Source organism: Cebidichthys violaceus, unplaced genomic scaffold (genome assembly GCF_023349555.1).
Source record: "Cebidichthys violaceus isolate CVI_PGR_0920_01 unplaced genomic scaffold, fCebVio1.0.p SCAF_31, whole genome shotgun sequence".
Lineage (NCBI taxonomy): Eukaryota > Metazoa > Chordata > Actinopteri > Perciformes > Stichaeidae > Cebidichthys > Cebidichthys violaceus.
In genome coordinates this window covers 2,800,446-2,821,426 of record NW_027176495.1, presented here as the reverse complement: position 1 = coordinate 2,821,426, position 20,981 = coordinate 2,800,446, and the positions used below count along the sequence as shown (strand labels likewise).

General features: G+C 44.6%; 2 protein-coding genes across 5 annotated transcripts in view; one reads left to right on the top strand and one right to left on the bottom strand.

The window, feature by feature from the left end:
* The first annotated feature begins 8 nt into the window (after positions 1-8).
* Positions 9-8,904, top strand: chrna2b (cholinergic receptor, nicotinic, alpha 2b (neuronal)). Of its 2 annotated transcripts, none has more exons than XM_068724509.1 (6): positions 9-714; positions 4,565-4,716; positions 5,144-5,188; positions 5,341-5,450; positions 6,465-7,632; positions 7,979-8,904. In XM_068724509.1, exons 1-6 carry the CDS (start codon positions 648-650, stop codon positions 8,102-8,104), a joined length of 1,668 nt encoding a protein of 555 aa, XP_068580610.1. In that variant the 5' UTR covers positions 9-647; the 3' UTR covers positions 8,105-8,904. The 2 variants fall into 2 exon arrangements, with proteins under 2 accessions (XP_068580610.1, XP_068580609.1); XM_068724508.1 differs by having other exon boundaries at positions 3,146-4,716.
* Positions 8,905-8,999: 95 nt separating this feature from the next.
* The window catches only part of ptk2bb (protein tyrosine kinase 2 beta, b), a 17,655-nt gene continuing 5,673 nt past the window's right edge, over positions 9,000-20,981 (bottom strand). For 2 of the 3 annotated variants that reach the window (XM_068724504.1, XM_068724506.1), the window contains exons 2-31: positions 20,238-20,464; positions 19,729-19,907; positions 19,559-19,646; positions 19,107-19,186; positions 18,830-18,892; positions 18,535-18,589; positions 18,281-18,421; positions 18,093-18,167; positions 17,406-17,507; positions 17,184-17,301; positions 16,997-17,036; positions 16,762-16,793; positions 16,593-16,637; positions 16,408-16,505; positions 16,007-16,088; positions 15,816-15,916; positions 15,502-15,617; positions 14,598-14,698; positions 14,354-14,443; positions 13,520-13,724; positions 13,245-13,350; positions 13,093-13,152; positions 12,884-13,009; positions 12,619-12,771; positions 12,346-12,381; positions 11,664-11,688; positions 11,534-11,568; positions 11,193-11,327; positions 10,991-11,071; positions 9,000-10,275 (exon numbers count right to left, since the gene is read on the bottom strand). In XM_068724504.1, the coding sequence (XP_068580605.1) occupies positions 10,060-10,275; positions 10,991-11,071; positions 11,193-11,327; positions 11,534-11,568; positions 11,664-11,688; positions 12,346-12,381; positions 12,619-12,771; positions 12,884-13,009; positions 13,093-13,152; positions 13,245-13,350; positions 13,520-13,724; positions 14,354-14,443; positions 14,598-14,698; positions 15,502-15,617; positions 15,816-15,916; positions 16,007-16,088; positions 16,408-16,505; positions 16,593-16,637; positions 16,762-16,793; positions 16,997-17,036; positions 17,184-17,301; positions 17,406-17,507; positions 18,093-18,167; positions 18,281-18,421; positions 18,535-18,589; positions 18,830-18,892; positions 19,107-19,186; positions 19,559-19,646; positions 19,729-19,907; positions 20,238-20,429 (2,976 nt within the window). In that variant the 5' untranslated portion in view covers positions 20,430-20,464 and the 3' untranslated portion in view covers positions 9,000-10,059. Of the gene's footprint in view, positions 10,276-10,990; positions 11,072-11,192; positions 11,328-11,533; positions 11,569-11,663; positions 11,689-12,345; positions 12,382-12,618; positions 12,772-12,883; positions 13,010-13,092; positions 13,153-13,244; positions 13,351-13,519; positions 13,725-14,353; positions 14,444-14,597; positions 14,699-15,501; positions 15,618-15,815; positions 15,917-16,006; positions 16,089-16,407; positions 16,506-16,592; positions 16,638-16,761; positions 16,794-16,996; positions 17,037-17,183; positions 17,302-17,405; positions 17,508-18,092; positions 18,168-18,280; positions 18,422-18,534; positions 18,590-18,829; positions 18,893-19,106; positions 19,187-19,558; positions 19,647-19,728; positions 19,908-20,237; positions 20,465-20,692 lie in introns of all 3 variants that reach the window. The other variant, XM_068724505.1, reaches the window with a different exon arrangement.

Sequence of the window (20,981 nt, the reverse complement as noted above, 5' to 3'; positions counted from 1 at the left end):
GATGCGGTTTCACGGACCCAACCGACACCAGAGTCCACTAACAACGCGTCCAATCATGGAAAAGAGATCATTAAAAAAAAATGGATATCGAATACTTAGCTTGGGGCACCAATGACGCGTAAAAGCTTGGCACCGTGCGTAAAAAGGTGGAATTGTTTTGGATAAGATATATACAGTAATAAAGCCGGACTATTTTTCGTCAACGAGTTACTTGATATCTGAGTTAGGCAGTATTATGGTCTGGTACATGAATCTGCAAATACAGCAGAGGTAAGACACGGTGTTCCGGCGCCGCTCCCTGATTCAGCACCGGATGGCTCACCGACTCAGGCGCGCGGAAACAAGAGGCGCATGACTCGCGCTCATCCCGTCTAAGCAAGGCTAAAGTGCGAGGAGTGACGCAGCCATCGATGCGGAGCGTTAGGGTAAAGTTATTCAGTCAGAGTATCGTCACACTCACTCCCCGCCCACAGAGGTAAACGCAGCTCTACTAACGGGACCGGGAGAAGTTGTCCTGATATGCCTCCCGGCTGCGAAGATGCCAGGCTTCGCTCACAAATCACGGTTTCAAGGTAACGTTCTGACAGCGGACGGAAACGCCTCCGTGCTCTCCGGTGAAGTGGGACTTCTCAGCAGCGGAGTGCAAAATGGGACACGACCACCTGTTCTCTGCGAGGACCGCCGTCCTCTGCGTGCTGCTCTGCTGTCACTCAGGTAAGCGCATTTCTTAAGTCACTTGTAGAGGCTTCAACCTGACCTCCATGACAGGAGCAGTCGGTTAACGAGCCACCGCGTGGAACATGTTTAGAGCCACTCTGACCTCAGCGATGAGCCAGAGAGCTACGGACCTCTCTGTGCGCTGTAGCCAGTGATGCACGTCGAGTACATGCAAAGTTACGAGGCTTGGACGTCATTCACTGGAAGCTCACCTGTCGGTCTCAACACCTGCGCGCATGCTTTCATCGAAAACTCCCACAATGCCTTTCTCTTATATCATTGAAATCATCGCCATACAGGAATCCCTCCACCTGTCACTTCCGCTGTGACTAGTTTTAATTAAACATGTAGCACCGAGCTAACGTTAGGCTCGAGATGAATGGACTCTTTCTGTCCTTAACCATGAACATGCAGAAGTTGTCAGAGAAGCAGCTGCGCTTCACAAAAGATGCACAAATGTGAGAAAATACTCCACACGATAAGCTACACAAGCTTCGTAATAGTCATATATTCAGTGGGTGTCAATGGTCAGATTAGTTTCATCAAACCAGAGATGGAGAAGAGAAAGATGCAGGTTTCCGGGTTCAAGCCCAGAGTTAATTCCTTTAAGTCGAGCTGAACTTTAGATTCCCTCTCTGTAAATATACTATAGAATGTATTAGTTTATAGCTGCAACGATGTATCAACTAGCAGACAGCTATTTAGTTCATCAGTTTGAGTAATACAAAGCACAAGTTCTCTGGTTCCTACGTGTGAATCTGTTCTAGTAGCTCCTCTCTGACAGTAAACTGAATACCTCTGGACAGAAAGAAGACTTCTGAGGACGACACTTTGGGCTTTGGGTAACACTGACCGACCATAATTAAATTTAATTTGATTTAATAATCAACAGTCGTAAAGTGGTTCAACTTTAAAGCCATCAACTTGACAGCTTTATTGGATCCGGAGCTTCTACATTGACACTCATGAGTTCCCCTTTAACTGAATGAAAGTCAGAGTCAAATGGAGAAACCAGTGAGGACTAGAGGACTAGGATAAAGTATCACGTCTTCTTGAGGCGTATGTGAGGGGGGGGGGGGGGGGGGGGGGGTTGCTCTCTTGACATGCTCCAGCAATCACATGTGCAGGTGCTTGATGTCGAGCCAATCTCATTACGTCACTGACGGAGTTCAGCTTTCTGAATTTCCTGCAATTTCAGTCAAACAACGGCCATTTTTTGAAGTGATCTTTTTACTCTTAAATATTTGACAGCCCAATTTCACGAGAGCGCCTCTGGCTTGAGAAGCTGCTGACTCTTATCATCTGAACCGGTCAGTGTTTTCATACACCTCGCCAAGGGGGTTGGCCGCGGTACAACACGCACGGCCCACTGTGCTGGATGTCGGGAGGTGTCATCTCATCTCAAGTCTCTGCTGGCAGGACGAGCCTTTGATCTTTGGCACCCAAGAGCCTTTCCTTTGTCAAGTCCCACATCTGGTCCTTCCCCAGATGCACGGGCAGATGATCACGCGCCGCCCTGACTGTCGAGGGAGCAGATAAGGAGGCTCTGGAGCATGCTGGTTTGCCAGAATCAAATTAGTCCGTGATGGCAGGGGATGAGCCCAAGTGCACCATGGGCAAATTAATTCTGAATTCATACATGTCTAATGCCTCCTTTTTCTTTCTTGCATCTTCAAATTTTACAAATGATTATATGTTGTTTAAAATTGTCACTTGACATGATATCCACAGACCACATGTGTTAGACTGACTGCTACTCAGACTCCATCTGCATATGTGTCCAGGCTTCCTCTGTTAAAGACATCATGCCACAGTGAAACCGCTCGCCTGGTTATCCTCCACTGAAGAGGTGTAAATACTTGTCAGTGTGGTCGTCAGACCCACTACTCAGCCATGGCCCGGTGACGATGTGGCCTGTGCTAAGCGACCATGACTGCTGCTAACCGCAGGTGGTCCAAGGTCTCGTTTTAGGGTCCTTGATGGAAGCACACCTCATTAAGGCTGCATTACGTCCTCACACTGTCAGATGGAGATCCAGAGGGAGTGGCTGTTTACGGCATGTAAACCCAATGTGACTCTATTGATTTTTAATTTTTTTTAAATATTGATTCTTGAGGCAAGATGCTTTCCTTCCATAAATCTCTAGAGAGAAGCTGCCATCAGATATTGGATAAGATAAATAAGATACACTCTCTGTCTGTGCATTAAACAATGAGTATACTTTGATCACACACACACTCTACACACTGTGGCTCATTGCAGTAGTCAGTGGTGTCATGAGTCAGTCTAGAGGTGACAAGAAATTTCATTACAGTAAAGCCAATGGGGGTCATTACATCGTTTATTTAAAGTTACTTTGAGGAACTTTAAACTGGTTATGAAACGGTCTCAATGAAATACTGATGCCTCTATATGACCTTCATATCAGCAAGAAGATCGGCTGTTTCTTAATGTCTGCATCGGTGCCACGGATCCGGATCCTGCATGTTCACCAGAGTCCTTCAGCTCAGACTCCAGCGGGGCCTCCGGCAGCAGAGAGACCCAGATCCGGCTTCTCTGCAGCCACCTGCAACCTGCAGTTAGAAGCTCCAGCAGGAGGTGGAGCACTCCTCCAGCCAGCTAGCTAGAAGGAGAACCAGGACCAGGACTGAGCAGGAGCAGACTGTGGGACCCTGCTGGAGTCAAACGAGAGGTTTTCTAAAGGAACTCTGGTGCACTGAAACATTATCACTTGTTTCCACAAAATCAACGCAAAATTAAAGTTCCTTGAAGTAGCTTTAAATGTTTTTCCATATTTATGTTAAAAAACACTTTATGATCATCTGATTTAAAAACTCTTAAATATCAAATCCAGTAGCGATGAGGGAAGAGAATACACAAATGTCAACATGCTATCGTCTCCCTCTGCCTCAAGTGAAAAGTGAGTTCATTGTTTCATGCATCAGCTGGAACACGGAGTGGCAGACAGCTCGACAATAAACACCCTTCACTGGTGAGAAATTAGCTCACCTCCACTTAGCACAAGCAAGCAATGATGTGTGTAATTGACTCCGACTACATTGATGAAGGTGGAGCTGTAATCCCCAACAGGAGGGCTTTACTGTCTGTTTCCATGCTCTTCATTCTGCAGAAAAATAATACAGTGACTCAGTTTGAGCTTGTACGCAAATCTGTCTTGACTGCATATTCCAAATCAATTTGATTAAGCCACCTCTCATTGTGAAGCAACGCGAACATATTAATAACATTTGGGGGATAAAATGAGCGGTTGCAGCTGAACCGGACAGACTTCCCCGTCTCCACCTGCTCACCTCAAGACGACTCGCATGGGGAGCTCAGGTCAAGAGATCAGAAGATTTGCTAAGATGTGGAAAAGTCGATAAGACTTTGCCGAGAAAGGTCCGGGATGTTCAGAGGAAACACGAGATGTTCAACACTCTCACCTTCACTCCCAAAAGCCACGATATCCCGATGTACTGCAGTAGAAGTGAGGATGAGAGGATGAGAGAACACGGATATGATCCCGATATACTGAGCAGTCTCCTCAGCACTCACTTTACATGCATTTGTTATCAAACCATCAAATATTAACTGCTGAACAAAACGTGTCACATATTATTACTGTCAAAATAACCTTGATGTCTCAAGGATATCTGCACTAACTCCAGCTCCATTTAACAGTTTCAGATTATTTAAATGTGGAATAGTAAGTGCTTATTTAAATAAAAACAAAGTGAGTGAGTGTGAAATGTTGAACACACGTGACCAATGTCCAAACACAGCCATATTGTATCTGTCCTCTATAAACGTGTGTCGATAAAGATTACAAGAAGGAATGTCTCTGCAGTTGTTTGTCACGAGAAGACCCACTCGCACGCTGAGGACCAGCTCTTCAAGACGCTGTTTGCCGTTTACAACAAGTGGTCCAGACCCGTGCCGAACATCTCCGACGTCGTCATCGTCAAGTTTGGACTGTCCATCGCACAGCTCATTGATGTGGTGAGTCGTCACGCAACAGTGCAAGCTGCTTTTAGTGTGAACCACATGTGATTCTCTTTGTTTTACTCAAGTTTCAGATTTAATAAATCGGTGCAGTGTAGGTGCAGTAATGTGTCCCCAGAGCTTTAATTAGTGTGTTTAATATTCCCACTGCAACTTTAACCGACTTCACTCCGTCTCGTGTGTCTTTGTTCAACAGTTTGGCCTCTTTGGCATTTTAAAATACAGCAGCAAAAACAAACTGTGTGCTCCTCTGCCCTGCCAGTTACAGAACACTTCACATCCTTCAAGTTATTGAAGTAAAGTTGCTGCAAGCTATATTTGGGTCTCCTTTGACAAACCTCCAAGAACCTCTCTCTCATATATTCCTCTGGCCTCAGTTGACAGACGTAACTCAGTCTCTACTGTCTGTCTGTCTGTCTGCTAGGATGAGAAGAACCAAATGATGACAACCAACGTGTGGCTTAAACAGGTCAGAGAAATGTGTCAGTATTGATTTATTATTAAGAATATTAAGATCTGGTGATTTCAAATGTTAAGGATATGAAAACCTACAGTGCTCATTTGACAACACTTATGAGGAACTGAATGACGATCAAGGATCATAACATGTGTGTCTCTCAGGAGTGGAATGACTACAAACTTCGCTGGAAACCATCTGACTACGACAACGTGACGTCCATCAGAGTGCCCTCAGAGCTCATATGGGTCCCAGACATTGTCCTCTACAACAAGTGAGTGTGATAAGAGACTAAAATAGCCTCACCATCAGGCCTGCAGTTATTATTAAGCTATTGGTATTATTGTTTAATCTGTCAATTATTCTCTTAATGAACAGATTCATAGTTTGGTCTAAAACCGTAATCAATGACAATATTAATCTAATATTAAAATATTAAACCCAGAGTTTACTGTCATAAAGGATAAAGAAATCCATCAGATATTCACAACTGAGCAGCTTTAACCGGAGAATCGTTTTGCATTTCTGTTGCTTAAATGATAAATTGATTGTTCAAATTGTTGCTAATTAATTTTCTGTCAATCAGCTCAGCGGTGAATTGACACATTTATGCAGCTCTACTCCACATGAACTATTTAATTGGTTTCATCATCAGGTCATTTTCATGACATGCAACAGTGGAGGCTGATGCAGAGTAACGGCTCCACTCAAAGTGATATGTTGGTTCAAACTGACGCCTCTTTACTGGATATGGTGTATGGTATGAAAATGCCGCCATCTAGTGATAATAAAACATTCTGCTGTCAACACCTTCAAGTCAAGCTACAGCGTGAACGCTTGTTCCTGTTACATTTCTACTGAACATGTCTTCATGCGTGTTGATGCTGTCAACCTTCATAGTGTAACTGCTACAGTGTGAAATAGATTTTGAGAAAGCTCTCCCTTCTCACCTGAAGGAGATTAAAGCGAGCGCGTTGATGGTGGAGTTCTGCTCCATCGAGCCGGTGTGTGATCACAATCTGTAAATTAAATTAAGGAAAGCTGTGAAACTGATGGAATGATAAGGACTCATCATAACGTTTTCAGCAGAAGCTGTTATCATTAAAGCGATGGATGGAGGGAGATTACTGAGACCATGATTATTGGGGAATCAATACTTTTACACTGCATAGTTTCTAAAGTGAGGAAAGATCCTTGTCTCAGCACAAGGGTTAGATGGAAGCAGCTTGATCTACCTGTTCAGCCTCAGTTCCCAGATATTTAAAAACTGAGGTCTCTGCTTTCCCAGCGCTGATGGAGAGTTTGCCGTGACCCACATGACGAAAGCTCACCTATTCCACACCGGTAAAGTCCGCTGGGTCCCTCCTGCCATTTACAAGAGCTCCTGCAGCATCGACGTCACCTTCTTCCCCTTCGATCAACAGAACTGTAAAATGAAATTTGGCTCCTGGACCTACGACAAGGCCAAGATCGACCTGGAGCGAACGGAAAACACAGTGGACCTGAACAACTACTGGGAGAGCGGCGAGTGGGCCATCATCAACGCCGTGGGGACATACAACACAAAGAAATACGACTGCTGCCATGAGATCTACCCGGACATCACCTACTTCTTCATCATTCGAAGGCTTCCCTTGTTTTACACCATCAACCTCATCATCCCCTGTTTGCTGATCTCCTGCCTCACGGTTCTGGTTTTCTATCTACCCTCGGACTGCGGTGAGAAGATCACCCTGTGCATCTCCGTGCTGCTGTCCCTCACCGTTTTCCTTCTCCTCATCACCGAGATCATTCCGTCCACGTCCCTCGTCATCCCGCTCATCGGCGAGTACCTCCTCTTCACCATGATCTTCGTCACCCTCTCCATCGTCATCACGGTCTTCGTGCTCAACGTGCACCATCGCTCCCCCAGCACTCACAAGATGCCCCGCTGGGTCCACTCCGTGTTCCTGAACCTGATCCCACGCTGGCTGTTCATGCGGCGGCCTGCGCCAAATGGCCGGCGTCGCAGGCTGTTGCTGATGCAGCAGGAAGCGGCGCTGGTGCGCCGGCAGGGACGGATAACCGGGTTCAAATCCAGCAACTGCCTCAGCACCTCGGCCACCTGGTTAAGAGATGGGACCACGTCAGAGGACCCCGACAGGAGCTCTTATGAGGATTTAGAGCTGGGAACGCTGACGTCGTACTTCTCCTTTCGCCCTCCTTCGCCCAGACCTCCAGGGGCGACGCCTCCGCCGCAACAGAAAAACCCACAGAACAGCCAGAACCAACAGGAGGGGCCTGCAGGGACAAACCGACTTTCAATAGGGGCCAGAGCCAATCCCACTCAGAGGCCCACTAAAGCTGACAACGCCGTATCAGACTCAACGTTCCTGCTTTCACCAAGTGTTATACGCGCTCTGGAAGGGGTGCACTACATTGCAGACCATCTGAGGGCTGAGGACGCCGACTTCAGCGTGAGTATCAATGGAATATCACTTCTTCTAATATCAGAACGGACACCTGTCCTTTATAGCACTGTTGCAGCAAAAACGTCCTTTCAATACATGGATAACGGTTCAGTGTAGTGTGTGTTGTTATAGCACTGATACAAATATCATAGCATCCCTTGAGCTCCGTGAATGTGAAGTCCTTTAAGATTTCTGTTAATAGATAAAGAGAGTGAACAATCGACTTCCATTACCCAGGTGGCTCCAAATATCCATAACTGTTAGATGTTTGCTTACAAACTATGGACATCACAATAAGAATTCTTGTTTTCTCTCATTTTTCTCTCTTTCTGTTGCTCTTAATTCCACTCAGGTGAAAGAGGATTGGAAGTATGTCGCAATGGTGATTGACCGCATCTTCCTGTGGATGTTCATCATTGTGTGCCTGCTTGGGACCATCGGCCTCTTCCTACCCCCTTGGCTAGCCGGCATGATCTAGCTCACCTGAGGAGGTGTGAGAAAATCCATCACCACCACTAGTTAGTGAAGTTCAGCATTCAAAATGTAGCTGAACTGCCCTTCAAGACTCGGAATGTGAAAACTGTATGTAACTTGCTGCGTTAGCGGGTTTTTTTGTGCTAATTTTAGATCTTCTCACCTCCTCTGTCCTCTCTAGTGTCCATTTTACTCGTCACTTGATCAACTTTCATCCATCTAAGCTGCACTTTGTTGGCCTCACCTGTAATGTTACTTTGGTTGAGTTTGACCTGAATGCTAACATTAGCATGTCAACATGCATACTCATGTTAGTATGTTAACGCGCCAGTGTTTAGTATATTGTCTCTGTTAGCATGTCAGTTAGCGTCACATGCTAGCCAAATAGCATGGAGCCAGTGTCGGTGCTGGGTAAAGCGTTACAGCAATGTGATTACTTTTCTCTGTTGTTTGAAGAACTCTAGTTTTAAATGTAGTGACCTAATTAGCGGTGCATTAGATTAACTTGTAATGCAGGGATATGTGTGTCATGGCACTGGGACTAGCTGTTAATGGACAGTAGCTAAACAGCTCCAACAGCTGAATGAGAGCAGCGCTACGACGAGACGCTAGGAGAAACCTCGTTCCCCCTCTGTGGTTTGACCAGCATTGGCATGCTGTACTGGGAGTCTGTAACATACTGGACTAGACTCACTAACTGGGTCATTTGTGCTGGTTTGGAGAGAATTTCCCATTTTTTACCTGTTTTCTTTCTCATGATTACAATTGTTTTTGAATGATCATACTATGTAATAAATACCCTCTTGAAACCTTTGAAAACTCTTCTGTGGCGTTTCTTGTGTGGTGAAAAGGACAGAACCGCTAGATTTAAATCCTCAGCAATGAACAGGCATGTACAGTAGTATACATCATGACATTTATTTGTATATCACTTGATTTGTGTGCTAGTAATGGACATTATACAAAAAGCTCTCTTCTCTCAAGAGTACCTGTCACTTTTCTGACAATCCATTATCGACATTGTTCCCGTCTTCATCTTATAATTTTAATATAATGCGTCAGTCAAACTTTAGATATCTACTGTATATATAAAACACTTTTGAACAGTAGAATGGCTTTCAAACCATTTGGTTTAATCATCTTAATATTTCACACTGGTTACTGTTGACACGTTTGAAAGACTAAACCCTTGTGTTTTAATTCAGATCATATCGTTTTGTTTTTCCTCTGCTGTAAAAGCCGACTGAGCTTGACACATTTTATATTTACAAGGAAAATTAAATTTCTGAGCAGATAATTAAGTCAATTAATCACCAATCACAATGAGAACAGTCAACATTAAATGAAGTTTGTCTGAAATGAAGGCATCATAAATATGATGCCAAACGACCTTGTTAGTATACATACTACCTTGATAAGTACACACTTTCTTCCAAGTTGTCCATATGACCGTGGTGTAGTTCATTCATAGCCTAAGGTTAGCTAACCTGTAAGTATAATGACCTTTCCAATGGAAAAATCCCATTGACTTTTTGTCGAGTGAACCAGATGCTGAGTTCTGGGGTTGGCCTACAAAGACTCATCATCCCTGCAGCTCTCTGTTGATTAAGCCCATCGCCACCAGGGACACCCGGACTCTTTGGATGTGGGGTCTTTGTGGTCTTTGCTGGTCTTTGGGGTCTTTCCCACGCTGGACCACCTATGATGCGTTTTCACATCAACCAGCCAAAGGGAGCAGAAAAGGGTTGGGAGTGACTATAAAAACAGAGCATTAGTTAGGAGTCTTCTGTAGTTTCAACCAGCTTTAACAACACACATGTACAGGTATGATGAGGATTGACACAGCCTTAATTTAAGCAGTTTGATCACAACAACAATGCTCAACTTCGTGCAAATGTTATTTCCGACTGACAGATGTGAATCGTTAGCTTGGAACTGAATAGGAGAGCTTACAGTCCACTAGGGGGCTACTGGCTTGGCTAAGTTGGCCCTGACTCTGGCCTGGTCCACAGCATCTAACATGTTTTTACTGTCCATAGCCAGATTGTGTGCTGCAGCCAGCATCTGTTTCATACACTCCTCCTTCAAAGAGGTGATGGAGTTCTGCTGGGCCAGTCGCATTTTGCTGATCAGCTCCGCCATGTCGTTGTTCAGCAGCTTCTGGGTGCCCTCGATCTGTGGGACGGCAAACAAACGTAATCGATGGCACCGTTGGTCTTTTTCATGGAGGACATTTGTGTCACAGTCGGAGAAGCACAGGTGAAAATGATCAAAATGAGTGATTGCTGAATCCCTGGTATTGTGCATGTGGCTCACTGTCACGGAGTATTGGGACACTTGAATACAACAGAGCCGTCGTTAACGTCATAAGTAACACCTGTGCTTTTCCTACTGTGACAGTTCAAAATGCCTGCTGCAGGAAAGGCCTGCAAACACCTGTACAATATTTTGTGATTCAAATAAATAGGGCACTATCTTTGTGAAGCTTATGCACGTTTTGGTTGAAACTTCTGCAGGGATGAGTTAATTCCACTCATGCAGAATACTGTCAACTGCTGCTGTTATTCTGTCCATACGTTTTGCTCATATATGGTGCTTTACGTACATCGTTGTTTCAAGTAAGCAAGAAAATCGTCAAATGAAAATAATCTGTACTCTTTTTGATAAATGAATAAACACGGCTTTGTTCAAACTGCTCTAATGTGAAAACTATGGATTTAACAGTAAATGGTCATTTCCTCTTTGCTGCTTTGTGTTTGAGGAGGAGTTCTGTCACTTTTTGTTTCGGGGACAAACAGCAGGAACGGCTTGGGAGAAAGAAAAATCAATAAAGACAGGAAGCAAGAAGATGAGAAAAGACGGCAAACGGGCTGCAGTAAATATGCCGTACCTCAGTCCTGATGGACTCGTGTAAGGAGGGCAGGACGTCATCCACACTGCGAATCAGATCCCGTAAAGCCATCCCAACAGACTGTGAGCAGAGATCAAAGCAAGACATGAATCAGCTGTATGACTCCACACGTTTGTTTTACACGATTACTTACATTTGATTCTAATGTAGCAACAAACAACAGAACGTAGTCCCGGCGTACCTGGACGATGGTGATGTATTTCTCCGGTGGCACCGCTGTGATGTCGTTCTTGAGTTGGACGACGACTTTGACCAGGTCCATGACGTATTGGTACACCTTGTCGTCAGAGCGGTCCAGCTCAGCTGTGGGCGTAGGCTTAGCAGGAGGGAATATAATATCATATAATATAATATAATAATACAAATATTCATCCTCTTTACTTACACAAAGGACCACTGGGCCCTATTTTAACGCATGGTGTGATTTTACTTGAAATGACTCCATAAGTCATTATGAATTCTCTTTATCTAAAATAGTCTTTTCAGTGGGTTAAAAAGATTTAATGAGTCAATATCCATTACCTGTGCTGTGAGCCTCGGGGGCTTGTCTGGAGGTGCTGCATGGCAGGAAGATGAGAGAAATGAAAGTCAGGAGGGTTTAGAGAGACCAGAAGGACTCAAAGTAAAATGGAAATTTCTTTAAAGGACTTACAGTTTTCTGCGTCACCTTCAGGGGACTAAAGAGAATAGAAGAAGATGAATCTCTGTTCTGTGTCAACACCACAAAACAATGTAATGTTTGACATTTACTGGTGTGCTCACATATTACAAAAAGTAGTTCTGTACCTGCTGCCCTTCAATATATTTTAAATTCCTTCAATATTTTTAAACTATAATACAGTTAAAAATGTTAGATGTAAATCTGTAAATAAAGGCACTTTAATAACGGTAATTTATTGGTTTCAAGAGACAGAGATAACTTCACCACATGTAGTCGACGCCTCGTGTTTAAACTAGGATGTGTACGAACACTGCAATTTATTAGAAATATGCACAAGTCATAATCTGGGACCATTTCAAAAAATGATCGGCGGGCCACAGTTGGCCCGCAGGCCATAGGTTTGCCACCCCAGATATAGACATTAGAGAGTCAAAGTAATGTGCATTTTGAGGATAAAAACAATATCTTTTAAGATATTGTCTCAAATATGAATGCCTACTGTTGAGCTGTTTTCGTCATCATTGCACTCAAACTGCTACATGTTGTGTGGCATCACGCTGACCGTTTGCTCACTAATGGGAATCAGAATATGTTGCCAAAGAAAACAAACTGGGCTCAGAAATGTGAGACACACAGTGACTGTAAAAAGCTCCGTTTGTATCAGTGCACCTACCGCTGGGCCGGCAGCGTCCTCTGGTCCCATGGGGTCCTGCAAAAGAACAGGCAGGTTCATTTTATACAATACGGACATGAACCCCCTCTTTGGAACCGATACCAGGGGGACATTCAATTTAAAGCTAGCAGGGCATCGAGAGCGGACAAGTGGGTCGGTATTGTTTAACGATGCCTCGTTCCACGTAGCCTCCAGGGCCACGTTCAACCGAGTGAGGGGACACAGAGACACAGAGAGGGGTTTGACAAAAGGTAATGATGCTCTGTTTCCCACCAGGAGTCTCTCCTCCTTCTCCAGCCACTTCTCATCCTCCATCATCTGCTCTTTTTGCCGGCGGAGAGTGTTCTGCATGTGCCGTCTCTCCTTCTGCCACAGGCGCGTGGCGTCCTCCCTGCTGCTCGCTTCCATTCGGAAAAACTCGCCCTCCTGTAGTCGGTGGAGGAGTAACGGGAGGATAACGGATTAACAACACACAGAGTTCATCATGAACTCCAGCTTCATCAACGTTACAACACAGGAATTCAAGAGTCTTTCTTACCCCTATGCTGCGACGCCGAGGGGACCTGATGGCTGGCAACCCAATAGTGTGCATGGAGTCGACGGGGGACTGGTATTCAGACGGGCTGGCCAGGTCCGGTGAGCTGGCACACAGAGCCTCGTTCAGCTGCACAGACACACACATCACTTCATCTATTTTAGAAGTGCGTCATGTTGGAGGTCAGAGATCACCTGGGTGCGCTACAGTACCTGAATGTGTAGACCAATACTCAGCGTGTTCCCGAACCGCCCCGGTTTCATTCTTGAAGGCTACAGTGAATATTCAAAATATGTATTAAAAAACAAGCACTGGCTTAAGACATTTGAATAATGTGCAGTTCTTTGTGAAGTCACAGCCCTGCCTTGGGAGGAGGCTCGTTGAAGTTTAACTTGTCGAAAAGTTTGGTGGAGCGCGCTCTGTCCCTCTCTCTCTCCACTTCCTGCTCCTTCTCCATCTTGTGGACATCACTGACAGATTTTGGACAACAAGTTACTATATATGATGTCTTAAGAGAGGAACAGAAACTCATCTAATGGGCTGTTATTGAAGGTGGGCGCATTGATGCATTAAATTAAAACAAAGGCTACGATACCACAGAGTAATGAGAGCATGTTTTAACACTGAATGAAGAAGTACCTGATCTTCACCACCAGCTCCGTGAAGCTGGGTCTCTCTCTGGGATCGTAGGACCAGCAGCGGGTCATCAGTGAGTAGAGGGCAGGAGGGCAGTTGTCTGGCTTGGGCAGCCTGATTCCCTGCTCCAGTTGGTTGATGACGTCTCTGTTCTCAAGCCAGAAGAACGGCTGCTTTCCACAACTCATTATCTCCCACATACACACAGCTAGAGCAGCGCAGACAGAGAAACAGACGGTTCTGAGACACACAGTGACTGTGACGCATATTATCCATGCATATTAGAATGATTGTTATTACCGTACATAATTCTATATTAACCTCTTTGTTTTGGCTTGAAAACATAAAGGATAGAAAGTTGAATATTTTGCTTTCGGGGAGATATATGAATAAAGAGTGGCGTTAAGGTTCTTATGCCTTGTTCCCTTTTCGCCTCTCTCAAGAAGATGACATCATCAAAGGTCAGAATATGCAGACTTTCATTTTTGATTTTTGTACCTGAAATCTCAGTAAAAGTTGAAGTAAAACATGAGGATCTAGATGTAAGACCTTGATTCATTTATGTATCTATTGGTATGAAATGCACCGGATCACAGTGTGGCGATGAAGTGGACCACAAGATGGTGCTGATTTGGTGAAGACAGGTAGAGATGTACCGGTAACAGATGAACAGAACTCAATCGTGTACTTAGGAAACCCTGTACATGGTCGATACAAACGTTCATAAAGAGTCTCTGCATCCGTTCAAGTCATTTGACCAGCGTATTAAACCATGCAGGGCCTTCTGAGTGAGGCTTCCTGCGCTGTTGTAATTCATGTAGTTCTTATTTAGCTCACCAAACATCCAGACATCACTGGCGGTGGTGAAACGTCTGAAGTTGATGGATTCTGGAGCCATCCACTTGATCGGCAACCGAGTAACAGACGCTGCAAAGAAACGGGAGACATGGCGACTACATCATGTGACGTTCCCTCTTCACTAGTCTGGACATGTGGATATTATGCATTACGATAGACACAATTAGGTGTCCAGGAATAAAAAGTGCCACCGTCAAGTCAGCTTCCTCAACGCATCTCTTACCTTTGTAGTATTCCTCGTCCTCGATGTATCTCGACAGACCGAAGTCTCCGAGCTTCACGCAGTCTGGACTGGCCACTAAGATGTTCCGCACAGCAATGTCTCTGAGACACGAATAACACAGAGAGAACCGATTCATGTACAGATGGAGATGAGACAAATGTAGATTATTCAAGCAAACTTTCTTAAATGGCGCCCTCTCTCTCTCTCTCTCTCTCTCTCTCTCTCTCTCTCTCTCTCTCTCTCTCTCTGTCTCTCTCTCTCTCTCTCTCTCTCAGAAAGTAATTCAACAGGAATCCAGAGAGTCATTTCCTTTGTCTGTGTTTTTTGAGTCCAGAGTGGATAACATTCTGCAGAAACAGCTTTCCTGTCATCTTCCTGTTGATGCGTCTTACTATAAATATGTCATGTTCAAATAAAAACAGCTTTTCCTTTGTCATCACCTTACATTTACATTGAGATGCTGTTTTAGGTTTTGTTTTTTCACCAACCATATCTATCGATAGGACTGACAACTTGCATGTTCCTCATCCTGTGAATCAACGCTGCGCAGCAGATCACAGCTTCACGAACATTAAGGCTGTGCCTCTTCTCTTCTGACAGTCACAAAGGACCTCCTTCATTAATGTCATCCTGATTCAGTGTGGGTTAGCTGGTCACCGTGACTCAGTGGTGTCAAAGTCGTCATCATCATCAACATCATCATCATCATCATCCCCGACTAAAAGGTTTGTTACACTCTTATTATGAGCCCTTGGTTTTCATGCATATGTTACAATATGGGTCCATCACTTTACAGTTGATTTTACTAATTGATCAGGATTATTATGTGATCGTTCTTCAGTTCCACGCCGTATGTTCCTGTGATGAATACAGCCGTACCTCCACAGTGAAAGGAGCCTCTCACCTGTGTACCATGTTGACCCCCTCGAGGTAGACGAGAGCCTTGCAGATCTGCAGGCTGTACAGCACCAGCGTTATATTTGTCATCGTGTTCTGGTTCTCTGATAGGTAGTTCCCGAGCTGCAACGTCAACAATTGAGGAAGTCAGGAATTCACTTATTCTGCAGTCGAACGCTGAGCGTCTGTCACACTTCTTCTTTCCGTCACGGTGAGATCCGTGAATCTAGCTGCAACACCACGACTCACGCCAGAACCGTCCCAAGCTTTCAGTCCGGTTATACAGCGCGACTGCACTCAAATACTAAGAATGTCACTAACCTCTCCATACTGATAGAGCTCCATGACGATCCACACAGGATCGTCCTCGATGATTCCGATCAGCTTGACGATGTGCTGATGATTGAGGTTCTTCATAATTACTGGCAAATACACAAAGTTCACAAAGTAATTGTCATAGTTCTTGTCATCACGTTTACTTCCTGATGAATCTAAAACACAAGTGGAATTACCTGCTTCACTGGTGAACTTCTCCATCACATCAGGTGAACAGTCTTTGCAGGTCTTCACTGCCACATTGATCCTCTCGCCACTCTGTTGAATCAACGATGGACAAAGACACAGTGAGGCTGTGGATGTCTCAACGGAGACTAGTAGAGGCGCCTCCCGCTCACTTCCATTCTATGGGAACATTTGCTTCTCATCTTTGCATTCGTGTGGAGTTCAACATGACCATGCCTTCATTCTGAAACTATTTTGATCATTGATAGATTAAAGCAAAAACACCAAACATGTTCTGGTTCCAGCTTGTGAGGATTTGTGGCTTCCCCATCATTAGTGTCTGTTTAAAGATATTTTCAGAAATCTTTTTTGCTGTTAGTATTGATATAATTCAATCGGGAGATACACTTACATCTTTTTTGTAAACTCCATCGTAGACCTCCCCAAAAAAACCCGCACCAAGGATTCGGCCCAGAACAATGTCACTTCGGTCGATCCCGTACTTAACAACTACAGAAGGAGATTTAAAATATGAAAGTTGAGAAGTCAGTTCACACACTAATCATTCTGCTGAAGACAGGAATACTCTGAACGGACCTGATGTCGGCCTTTCATCCAGAATTTCACAATAGATATCCGACCCTGAAAACACAAAAGAAAGATCAATATGCACCTACTTGTTTTGGTAAGACAATGATATAAAGGAGGAGCTCTGTATTACATTACACATAGAGGTTATGTCAAATTCTGAACACTGTCAGCTCACCCATGCTGTGTCTGATCGAGCTGGTGTCTTTTCTGCTCCAGAGAAAACACAGAATGAAATGTATTGCTCCTCAGAGCGCTGACAGAATGATTCAATAGAACAGCCGTTCCCATCAATAACTCTAACTCTTCACTTCTTATTACAACCAAAATGAATTACTACAGCTTGAACTCTGCAGATGCACCGAGGCTGAGAGGGAACACAAATCATCCAAAGTTATAAAACACCCACTCACTCTGTGGGGATCTCAGGCAGGGCACTCCGCACATTGGCATCTAGGACAGAAACTAGTTATGAGAATTCCAATCCAGTTCATATAATACAATACAAGTTTGTCATCCAGCTTCTGAGGCATCCGACATATGTATTACTTCAACACACGGTGATGCTGCGACAGGGCAAAGCGTCTGAGTCCTGCACACCTTTATTTGGTCGGTAGATGACAGTTTCGTCCGTGTCTTTTTCCAAGCGGCAGTATCCATCGATGAGGTCCATCATGTTCTCTGCCATAGGGACCGTGGCCACATTGATGGACAGCGGCTGTCGGAAACAAGACAAAAGGGCACCGTGAGCGAGTAGATTCTGTATCTGAACACTGTACAAAGTAACCGTGTAGAACCACTAGATGGTGCTGTGGTACTCACTTGTCTGGCCCCCTCTACGTTGAGGTCTAACAGAGCCTTCCCATCGCTCTGAGATAAGCATTGTATTTTCTTGATCTGTTTGAAGTCGGCTAGAAAAACCGGCTGAGGCACAAAAGAGAGGACTGCAGTAAGTTAAATTATTCAATTTGACGAGCTGTGGTAGATCCACTATAGCGGCGCAGCATCCACTGATGGCAAGAGACATGTTTCTTATGTCTAGACTTCAAAACCCAGCAGGAACTAATTAATGCTGCTACCACTAATTCATTTAATCAACTTCCAGAGCAGCCAGTTAGCAGCCGGCGTGTGGACTTGGGGAGCTCACTGTTAATTAGTGAGCTTCAGAGGTTCTGGTTTTGTTTCCTTTGGACAGAGCCAGGCTTGCTGTTTCCCCCGTTTCCTAATTAGCGCATGAATTCTTGAGTTATGGCCCAAAAAGACTGTTGTGTGAGGTTTTGCAACCTTTGATCTAATCAGTTGATGATTCTATCAAGCCACCCCTGAGATGATGCAAACACAAGAATGGACCGGACGGACGGACGGACGGACGGACGGACGGACGAACAACCAGAAAACATGATGCCTCCGGGCCACGGCTGTGGAGCCGTGAAGATCCTGCTACTACGCTGAATAGATTTGATATAAAACACAAATCAATGTAACATATATGATCTTTGCGCTGCTTACCGCTGAATTCTTCTGTGTGCGTTGGCGAATCCCCCTCCCACCGATGACCAGCTCCACTGCTAGACTCCAGCCTTGCTGTTGACGGTGAGCGTGGTTAAATGTTGGTAACATTAACGTGAACAACAGCGGGTTATGTGTGGAGCGGCTGGTGTTCATCACCACCACCACAGGATTTAGGGGCTACTCACCACTAGTTCACATGGGAAAACCTCTTCATCGAAGCTGACGAACTCTTTGAGGGTCTCGAAAAACTTGTTCATGCAGTCCTCCTCCTTGAGTGTCGCGTACTGTTGAAACGTTTGCTGGATCAACTTCCGCAGATGCCTTGACTGGATCACAAGCAGGGAAACTTAAAAAATACTCTCATATGTACACCGTGATAACGGTCTGATCGAGCACCTGGTCGGAAATACGGAAACACATTTGAGGTTTTGTAGTTTACCTTCATGCTGTTAATCAGCTGCTGAGGGAAGAAGAGGTCCAGGCCCACCTCTTTTCTTCATTTGTAAAGGAAAGATCAGAAAAACAGGAAGAAAAATGTTGCTACCAGATTAAAACATTATGTTCTTAATGTCCTCTTTGAATAAATCAAACAAAATGTAGTCAAGCTGCTACAAGGAGTGTGTAACCAGTGGGGCTTTGAAAGGGTTCCATAAATCCAAGGCTCACTGTCGGTCCATGCAGAGATATAAGTGGAGTTATGTCGCCAAGATTACACTTAATAATGGAAAACTCACTCTAGCAGCTCAAAGTTGGACTTCTTCTCGAGACCTTTTGCATTCATGTCTTTGTAGAACCTCCTGAAACAAGAAAACATCTCAATGTATTCTACACAACCAAATGTTCATCAAGCTACTTTATGACCTACTCATAATCTGGACGTTATCTATTATTAACCAAATCACGAACATGAAACTCACACAGTACACGCTGTGTAACACATGGACAAACTTTAACCAACTCCATCTGCGTTATCTCCGCATTTAATGAAACAGATTCAATCAAACGACTCACCTGATCTCCAAACACCCAAGCTGCAGCGCCATCCCATCGCTGACCTTAGAGGCGTGATGCTGCATGTAATCACTGCGCACCTGTAGTCAGGTCAAAGAGAAGTCAGTGATACCAACAAACACTGCAACAGCACCGGACTATTACAACGCTGTACCAAACTCAAAACTCATTTAGATATGGTGGACAGTAAAGATCACAAAGGTTTCAAGTTAAAGGAGTGTTTACATGTTGATCGTTAGTATTCAACGGTTAGCAGAAATGCTGTGGCTGTGTAGACTTCTAGCCCGGAGGCTGGTGACCCTTCTTTACATTACTGTATGCAGATTAAAAACCAAACTTTATCAACACAAAACCAGTGAAGGGAAGCGTCACAGCTGCTCTCCTATGCGGGGTGAAAACATCACCTCTTATTGACGCAAAGTTCAAAAATGAAATACGCTGTAGCTTCTTACCTGTTGGTAAAAAAACACTAACGTAGATCTGTCATCTTTGAACTTTTCCAAGAAATTGACGGGGACGTATCGGATACGAAGGTCATACCTGCATTGGAAAAGAAATGCCAAACTTTAAAATCAAAACGAGATGGAATCGGACACAAAACGTCCCGGTTATCCATCTGTACCTCCACTCGGCTTCTGCGTGATGGCTCTCGTAGCGCTGCTCCACCTCGCCAACGGTCATATCTGGATGCAGCCAGTGAAGCTCCTCTGACTTCAGGTGCTTCAGCAGGAGACCGTAGCATCCTGCGTGTTCGATGTTCGGCCCTAATCGACCACAGATCAGAATCGACCGGATGATGGCCTGAAGGACACCCAATGAGGATTTATTGTTTAAATATCATGAATTCTAGTGATCCTTTCTTTTTATTGCACTTTGTGGTTGATACTTTCTGCAGCTTTTCATGCAAAGGCAAACAAATTAGCTGTAAAAGTGATAAATGAGATTTCTGCCTGTTGTACCCGGAACGACTGATAAAGGAAGGGCCAATTCAAACATCTGGCTCAAACACAAAGCACCACCTTCTGTCTTCCATTTGTAACATCAAGTATCTCAGATCAACACGATTCCCATCTTCATCACAATCTTCCGACACGTTACCTCCCTTCCCCGTGTGTTTTGCATTACTCTCACCCTAATTTGCCAGGAGCTGTCACATTTAACCAGCTTGAAGTTCTTGCCCACGTTGTTGTTGGTGCAGAAGCACACTTTGAGGATCTTGACTGGCCCTCCGTCTCCAGTGAATTGCGATTCGGAGCTGGACGCGCTTTGTCTCGGACTGGGCACCTTCCAGGACAGGGTGTCACCGGACATCACCTCATACATTCTCAGGAGTGGGTCGGCACCATCATATCATCAACCTTCAGACAGAAAGAAAACCTAAATCAAGATTCAAAATGAGTCGTGAAGCGTTGAAGCAGACAAATGAGAAAGAAGGAAGAGTAAAGTCTGATTCATAGGACAAGGTTCTGGTTCTCTCTTTCACATAAGAGTACACCCTGTTCTGTGACTTGCTTCACCGTAGTACTACAGTCATGATACAACTCATTCATGCTGTGCTCTTGTGCCGTGTGGTGTCCATGACTCACATCATCTGATTCTGAGATCCGCCGATTACATTCCTTCCTGACCGTCATTGCAGGTGAGGGCTTGAGTGATTCATAAAGCAGGATTGTGACAGTGAGGAGCCTTGTATCATCTTCATCCACAAAGAAAACTCCAAAAATGAATATGCAGTGTTTAAACTACCGTCTACAGACTGACAGGACGGTGTCGTAAACCGAAACAACACCTAAGTCTGTCCGAAACCAAACAGCTTGATGACTAACCGACTGCTGGAGTAACTCCTTCTCTGTGGGCCGTTATGCAACCTGTGCT

Coding starts and splice junctions, on each gene's coding strand:
- chrna2b (XM_068724508.1), top strand. CDS start 4,486: ATGTCCAAACACAGCCATATTGTATCTGTCCTCTATAAACGTGTGTCG. Junction 5,451..6,464: donor GACATTGTCCTCTACAACAA/GTGAGTGTGATA, acceptor CTGCTTTCCCAG/CGCTGATGGAGAGTTTGCCG. Junction 7,633..7,978: donor CTGAGGACGCCGACTTCAGC/GTGAGTATCAAT, acceptor AATTCCACTCAG/GTGAAAGAGGATTGGAAGTA.